Consider the following 8,903-nt stretch of genomic DNA (forward strand, 5'->3'; position numbering starts at 1 on the left):
TTCCAAATTATCAAATGCTTACAATTTGACGAAAACGTCATCAAATTTTAGAAGAATGGTAGATCTCCATTGAATAGATTTTGGTACGGGTTGGTGATTTCCGTGATGGTTTACTAAAGTAAACAAAAGGTCTTCATTTAATTGCTCCATCACTTCCCAGTAATTTGCATCATCTAACAAATAGAAACTATACAGTAGTGAAAACTACATTAACAACATGTTAATACCTTCAATCAGAATATTAAAACCACTATTTTCAATAAAAAAATCTATACATTTTTCTATTTCACTTGTTCGCGGCATTGTTATAATTTTATTTTTCTTTGCTCAATGTGATACGGCTCCAAAAACAGCTGATTCATTTTGATGATGCAATTCTGCAACAGAGGTGTTCTCGCAGTCTTGCAGTTTTTGTATAGCATTCTTGCATTTCGTGCTCCTTGCAATGAGTTTACAAGAGAGAGTAAATACCTCTATTAATTGTAAACAACATTTAAAATGACAGTCACATTGAAATAAAACCAAAAGCTCAGAATGCTGTTGACTGCTATAACTTAAAAGGGTGGTACTCGATTGTTTTGTTTGCCCTCGTAGATTATAGGTAAGTAATTTATAAGTAAATAAACAACGAAATTCCAATAAACATGCAAATATATTTTACTACTTATTTTCAGATACCGTTTTCTTCATATAAATTGTTGAATATCCTGGAAGAGTCAATGACTAATTCATTTTTGAAAATTCATCACTTAATAGGCAGTTAGAAAATTGTATTGCTCTAGAAGACAAAAGTAGGGTGAATAGTGATGTCAAAATACCCGTCTTGATCCTCGATGATTCTGCATTTCGATTTTCCACCAAAGTTATGAACCCATACCCTTATGATGAAAATTGGTCAAAAAACTTTAAACTACCAATTATCTAAAAGTCGAAGAGTGGTTGAAAATGCTTTTGGGCAATTTAAGGCAAGGTTTCGCAGAATAGGGAAGGGCATTGACAACAAAATCGAAAACGTGAACAGCATTATACGATCCTGCTTCTTCACAACTTTTTAAATGAAAAAAATTATGTGGAAAAAATTTGGGTACGTGCTCTGAAAAAACAACAGCTGTTTTCTGAACGACAACAACCAGAAGAAGTTACCCTATTAAATGACGGCGATCTTAATGCAGAAGTAATAAGACGATGTTTAGCTACATTTTTTAGTAAGTTTAATTAGAAATTCACCTAATCCTAATATTTAACTTTGTAGCACTAAATAACTAAATCTAATTATCCTACATATTTACAACAAAAAAAATGAATGCAATCTTTCTATAATCTATAATCTAAATTATAATAATATAATGATAATAATAATTATAAATTATGTTATATTATTAATAAATAATTATCGCTAGTCATCGCTAGAGTCATCGTAACTAGTGAGCCGAGTATATGGAAAGCCTCTTTCCATTGATGACGCGATGCGCGATAAAGCAACATTGCTTTCTTCCATTAAATTCAAGAACCTTGCATCTGTGCGTTCCTGCAGCTCGATGTGACGGTTCTCTACATATATCAGATTCTAAAATTTTTCCAAAAGGGTGTCATTCAAATTGCCTTTATTTTTTTTTTTTTGCAGGTGTTTCAGAATCTTCCGACGTAGATATTGCATCTATCGGTGGAGAAGAGCATGGCGACAGCAACGATGCATCATTTTATGATGGCCCCTGGTCTGATTAATAAACACATTCATTATTTTGAAAAACTTTAACAAATTTGTGAAAACTCACCTGCAATACTTTCAATCATTAAATTTGTAGTGTTATGTATGGGCAAATTGCCTAGAAATCTTTTCAATATATGGAAGTACTTCCAGTCGGATGGCGCCCCTCCCGAAACTCCAGCACACTGCTGTTCTTTCCTAAATTAAAATAAACAAACAAGCAAATTAATAAAAATAAATAAAAAAATTAGCAAAATTATATTTAAATCTCTTGTTATGAAGTTAAACAAGCTGTTGATGTTTTGTTAGCTTAACTCGAACTGAATTTAAAGAATCAAGCAAAAGCTAACCAAACCAAATCAATTATGCTGAGATTTGCATTGTTAACATAAGTGTGGTGGTGTTTGTCGTATCTAAGTTGATTTCTATAGGAGGAACCATAAGCCCACTATTGTTCATGAAGAAAATGAAGAATACTGTGTGCAGCTTCACTACAGTGATCATGGCTGAATCAGCATACACAGTAAGTAAGCTTTAATGCACTTGAAATAGTGTAAACAGGAAGCGTTACTTTGTGTGTAGGATAAATTCCTAAATAAAACTGTGGTATTGCGCTTTGTCTTTTATTTGTCTTGATACAAAGTAAGACAAAACTTAATTTGACAAATATGTGGAATAAATCCACATAACATTCTTTTTATTATATGAAAGTACATAACATAATAAACAACAAAACAGTTTCAATGCACAAATTATTATTATAATTTTCAATTTCACTTATGAAATACTTACCTTAATCTTTGTGTAAAATTGTGGACCTTCGTTTGCACTTCTAACGAAGTGTCCAGAAAACACCTATTCTGAAGTTCTGTGGCTATCTTATTGAAAATATGTGCGTTCCGTCGGGCACCCCGTAATGGTGGTAGTCCTTCCTTTCGGCATTTTCCGACCAAGCATTTCTCCTTCTCTTCATTGTATGTGTCTGAAAATAATATTTGATTTAATTAATCTAAAATCAATTATTTAAATATGTATTGCATATTTAATTTATGAAAACAAAAAATTTTATTAAATACTAGTACGTACTTCTTTTTGCCATTGACTTGAATCCATCTGAAATAAACAAACTTCACTTACTAATATATCTTACTAAAAAATTAAATATTTAATTTATATATTAAATCTTTTATATACATGTTATATTTTAATTACATATTCAATTAATAAAAACAGATTGTATGTAATACTACTTTCTCAGTGTACTTGTTTACAGCAAAGTTGTTGTTTGTTTACATTTTATATTTAAAAATATATGATACATACTTCAAATTTTGGTCATTTCCCTTGTGGGAAATTTATTTTTTAGTGTTGCATTCGACAATTTTGGTCTAAAATGAGCTGATTTATTGAAAATCAGCTCATTTATATGAAAGCTCTTTGTATGGTAAATCATGCTCGTTAGTGATTATAATGAGCAAAACCGCCTAAATGAGATAGTGTGAATGTACTATTATATCAATATATTGAAAACTGTTGAAGTTATCATATTAAATTATGAGTTTGATTCACAGTTCTCTAGTAAAAAAATGTATTAAAATTACTGCTTAGAAAAATAAGTAATTTACCAATGTAGTAAGAAGCGTAGTTTTTGTTTTCTATACCAACATTATATTTTTATATTTATAGTACATTAAGCGCTTTTAACAAATTTTAAGTGTAACAAAAAACAGCAAGCTGCTTGCTTAAAGTTGCTGAAATGTACGCAAAACAACAACACTACTTTCTCTATCTAAGCACCTAGTTGTTATATAAGCAATTACAGAAAAGAATGTTGCTAAAAAATATGCGGTCTATTGTGAACCTTCATTGGAAATTTCAACGGATTTTCCAGTCATCTGTGAAAAGATTGTAAACAAAAATTCAAACTAAATTGAAAAGTTTCACAATTATGAAAATTTTGGAAATGAAATATTTTAAAATTGCTAAATTGTGGAAAATAAATATTTCAAATGTATACATACAAAACATATACAAAAATTTATAGGAGTACATGAAAAAAGTAAGACTGAAAAGCAGTTTCAAATTTTTACTTATTAGTTGCTAACAAGTTTATAATTATCAAGGCATAAATATTTTAAACTATTATAAATTTTGTTGTAAAAGGAAAATTCAAAATTTCCGGCATCCTGAACATTGCTTTTAGTTTATTATTCATTTTAATTTTTAATTTTAACTTTATTTTAATTTATTTTTATACAATATGTAATTTGCTTGGAGTATGTGCACATTGCTGTTTTTTGCCACACTTAAAAGCTGCCGAAAGCACCTAATATATGCGGAATATTGTATAAATAATAAAAGTATATGAAAAACTACAGCCGTGACTAACTACTTAAAAAACTTGTCGTATAATATCCGATAATAGGATAATATCATAATTTGGATAGTACTAAAGTTGGATCAGAGATTCTACTTCACTTGTCAATGTAATTATAGGATGGCTAAGATAGTTGCAGAATATATTACTTATCGCAACATCATTGCTTACAAAAATTCTTTATTTTTGTGGGACATTGTCACATAAAGAAATTAAAGATTCATTTATAGCGTTTGGCTCTTTATTAATTAAATCTACAAAAATCTTATTCCGATTCACTTGAAAATTCAATTGAAAATTAAATATTGTTTTAACATACAAAGCCTTCAGATTTATAACACTAATAGCTTTCCAACCTAACTTTATTTTACGTCAAATATTGATTTGTATCATCGGTAAATTAAATTCTTTCTTATATTTATGAAGTTTCATTTCTCTATTTGGTGATAAGCACTACGATAATAAAAGCGCTTGGTTAGCCAACAAAGCCAAGCGAAGAAGTGGACTGCACCAGATCAGATTATGTTTGGTTAATTGGAGTTAGTGTGTGCTGTCTCCTGTTATGTTAACAGGTTCAATCTGTGGTCCTTATTTTAATACCCTTTATGTTGTCCTTTAAGTATTAAACTTTTTAAGCCAGCGTATCTGCCTTCTTTTCGAAGATATCTTCGGTCTTTTAGTACATTTAAAGTTGGATTTCTGTGAATGTCCATCTTTTGAAATATTTTCAATGCCTTATTCTTTATGTATTTTTATTTATGTTTCTATTTTTAAATCCTTATGTTAATCCGTATTTCTGATATATCTAGGGATGTTTAGACGCCGGCTAAAAAAGGCGTGTGGTGAACTATAATGATACTATAATGATGAAACAATCAATATAAATGTTTGTCGTTAGGTAATGAAATCAAATGAGAGTAATATCTCTTATAAATATCATACTCTTCTAACTAACTTAAAGTAGTGTTTTTTACTATGCATAATAGTAATAAGTCTATTTTGAAATTTGATTGCTGGTTGAGTTAGTCTGAATTTGATTGTTTTATATAGGGCTTATATTTGTTCATGCTTAAAGTTCTGCCGTCATTATTTTACTGTAAATAAAATTATAATGTCGTGCCTAAGACATCTAAGAAATCAGGAACTATTGCATATTATTCACAATTGGAACGAAAATGACTCATTAGTGCCAAGTGACACTCCGCTACCTATTGAATAATAATATTTGCTACCTGATAATGTTGCTGGTGAATCGGACAATGAAATGATTGACGATGGTGAAATATCAACAAATTTACATGCGACTTTAGAATTTTGTTCTCCTTTTTTGAATTCCGTTTGTCAAACTGTGAGAGAATATTTTGGTACTATGAAGTTGTATACGAATCAAATCCACAAGATTATGGTGGTATTGTAAAAATGCCTGAGTCGCAACTATTCACATTGCAACTTGTAAAACCAATACATTTCGGATATAAGCTGTGAACCCAGTTTCTTCCAGTATATCTTCCAGTTTCTGTCATACTCCAGTGCAACTGATAAATACAACAAACAATTGAGAATCGGTGCATTTGTTCTAAAGGAATTATTTAACCATTGTGAGTATTGCAAAATACTGTATGATTCCGTTGAACCCATAGTAAATGTCCAACACTATAGCAGAGAGAAAAAAAGGTTGCTGTCCCACAGTCCCAAGTTATCAATAGCTACAACCGACACATGGGCGGCGCTGATTTATAAGACAATGGAGTTGTTGACTATAGTATCGGGAATAGAAGCAAAAAGTGGTGGTGGCCATTATGGGTACAGTGTTTAGATAGCGCTGTAGTGAACGCTTGGAAACTAATTTGCTTTGTCGCTGTTTATACCAACACAAAACCGATGCCTCAGTTAGACCTCAAGAATTTCATTGCCAGAAACCTTCTTGCATCAGAGAACTCAATGTTCATTACAGAAGCTACCGCTTACGATGATTTGAAAAAGAATCGTAAGCCGATCCTAAAATATATAAAAATGTTTGTACTATCGAAGAGACAAAAATGTGCTATGTGTCCCAGCGTGTGGTTGACCACACGGTACTTTTCCGGAAAACTACTTTTCAAAAAAAAAATTTGATTTTGCATGAATATTTTTAATTTAAAATAAGACCTTTCTGAAAATTTCACCATAAAATTCCAAGAAAAGAGCAAAACGAACGAGAAGAAACATTAAAGAAATTACCTAAACTAAACAATTTTCTAAAAATAAATGAAAACAAAAGTGAAGGAGTGAACGATTTAAGTGATGTCTTTGCTAATTGTGATACACAGAATAAATTGACACATTGTTCAAATACTGAAACAGACTTCAAATTCATTCATGAAACAATAAGCAATTCAACTGATATTGGGCACTATATCAATGTCAAAATTACTAATGATATTAAACGCTTATTAATTAATAATTCTTCCGACCACGAGAGATTGCAAGGGCCATTTCCGAAGGATCCTATTCAAGAAAATAGAAGTTTCAATGCTTCATACTATTAATTTAAATACAAAATATGGAGCAGTGCCACGACTTTGGTTATACTATTTAAAGTTATTGGAATCAGTATATTGTAAGCCGTGATGATCAAACAAATAAATGGTGTTCTGGATTTCGGGATTGGAAAAATTTGTCAGGAAAAATAAAAATACATACAAAATGAAAATTTTGTATTATTTTGTCTTTTGTGTCCTTTTTTTTCAACTCGCCTATTCATCTAATAAATTTCTTTTCCTGTAGTGAAAAAATCTTATAATCTATTGAAAATATTTTAGTACAACATAAAATAATATATGTTAATACAATGACAATACTTTAGTACAATATAAATTATGCGTACAATTAAGCTTTTTTCCAAGAAACCTCACAAAAAATTACAAAAAATTAAAAATAATATTAATATTAAGTTAAAAACTTCTAATCCTTTAAAACAACCTAAACCTAAAAAATATTAGCAAAATTCAGACCAAAATTCAGCGGCATGATTTGACATTATGAAGCAATTATCATGAATTCTGTAGATATCTTATCAACAGGAGCAGAACCGGACGAACTTTTAATCTCAACAATTTAGTCACAAGGACCTGCTTTTTTAATAACAACGCATTTACAAAATACTGTCTTCGTAGCAGAATTACTTAAACGACGTTGGAGAGTTTTCGCATATAATTATCGATTCAAGTCAGTCAAACATGAACGGGCTATCAGGAAATCTAGCCAACTTAGTCCTCAAAATATTGAAATGGGTGCAAATTTAATGGTTTTAAACATACAACAAACTTATTTCTCTGCTAAATACAAAACACTAAAGAAAAGAGAAAATGTTCTTAGTTCAAGTAAACTTTACTCCCTCAATCCTCAATCCTTCAATCATTTGAAGTAATTCGTGTAGGTGATCGACTAAAAAACTTAATAATAAGTATCAAAGCTCGCCATTTCATAATACATCCAAAAACTCATGTTATCACAAATGCAATGTTAACCTATTTTCATCAGAAGAATTTTGACATTGGGCCACAGAGTCTTCTCACCATTATTCGTCTGCAATTTTCCTATTGGTGTTCGAAAAACTATAACACGTGTTATCAACAAACGTTTCATTGTTTCGTCTTAAACAAAAACTGGTTATTACTTTCAGTTAAACGGACCGAGACCTATATTTCTTTTAGACCCATCACCATTTCAGCAACTTTCCAATAACTTGTGATATGATTTAATTTTCCCGCATTAATAATTGTGCATTCTTTTTCAATACTTCACTAGTTATGAGGTCGTATCCTGATGATTTTTTAACTTTCGCTTTTTGCATTTCTCCAGTTATTTGTTTGCTTCTTATCGGCAGAATAGCTTCGTCATTTAGGTTATTTGGTTATTTGGATTTCTTTTTGACTGAACGTGTTGCTTAAATATACAGCCAGTACGTGTGCCTTTGAATGTTGCATTTTGCCCATTAATTATTATCTTTTCTTAAAGGAGGATTATGGGAAATCGGTCTGCCATATTTTTATAGAGTTTTCCAGAGAGAATAATTAGTTTTACTGTCATATGTCTCTCTCGTGAGATATTTCTTAACATTTACATTTTTATGGTTTGTGATTTCTCGTCTTAATTTTTGACTGGCATCATTAACGTTTTTTTATCTTGTATTAAACGTGATTGCTGTCATTTTTTGCGAAGTTTTCTTTTATTATAGACTAGGTTTAAAATTTCGGCCGGATACATCTTATTAAATTGCTTACTATTCTGCAGAGGTGAACTACGACTTGCCGATTTTTCAATCAAACGCGTAACGCTACGGGCCTTTCGTGCGGATATACTCTTTTCATCTTCAAAATTGATTAGTCTATCTACTCTCTAGCATCTTTTCATCAACCGTGTTTCTTTCCTTCTAGGTGTTTCTTCCATTATGTGCCCAATATTTCACCGCCCTATTCCAAATTCTTTTGATTTTTTTTAAATATTAATAATATTAATAATATTTTATTTTATTGAATTACAAACATTATAAATGCATCATGCAAACTTGTAAGCTCTTATCCATTATCTGTCTTGATATCGAACTGAAATGAATATTTTTTGTTAAAAAATATATGACATTGTATAATGATATCAAATATATATTTGATACATAAATTTATTTTTATACAATTATATATTTTATTTATAAAAATGAAATATTATAAAAAATTCTTACCTCTTGATGGTTTATGTCGAAGAAGATAAAGAAAAGAAACTGAGAGCAATTTTGAATAATGATGCCTATTTGTGTAATATCGCAAAAAAATCTCTCTT

At 30.2% G+C, this 8,903-nt stretch overlaps 1 protein-coding gene across 2 annotated transcripts; it reads right to left on the minus strand.

The window, feature by feature from the left end:
• Positions 1-1,360: 1,360 nt before the first annotated feature.
• On the minus strand, positions 1,361-2,866 carry LOC119662738. Of its 2 annotated transcripts, XM_038072488.1 has the most exons (4): positions 2,795-2,866; positions 2,501-2,690; positions 1,776-1,906; positions 1,361-1,717 (listed from the first exon to the last, which is right to left on the minus strand). In XM_038072488.1, the coding sequence occupies exons 1-4, from the start codon at positions 2,805-2,807 to the stop codon at positions 1,701-1,703; spliced, it is 351 nt and encodes a 116-aa protein (XP_037928416.1). In that variant the 5' UTR covers positions 2,808-2,866; the 3' UTR covers positions 1,361-1,700. The 2 variants fall into 2 exon arrangements, with proteins under 2 accessions (XP_037928416.1, XP_037928407.1); XM_038072479.1 differs by having other exon boundaries at positions 1,361-1,906.
• Positions 2,867-8,903: the final 6,037 nt, after the last annotated feature.

Source organism: Teleopsis dalmanni, chromosome 1 (genome assembly GCF_002237135.1).
Source record: "Teleopsis dalmanni isolate 2A chromosome 1, ASM223713v2, whole genome shotgun sequence".
In the NCBI taxonomy this organism is placed as follows: Eukaryota; Metazoa; Arthropoda; class Insecta; order Diptera; family Diopsidae; genus Teleopsis; species Teleopsis dalmanni.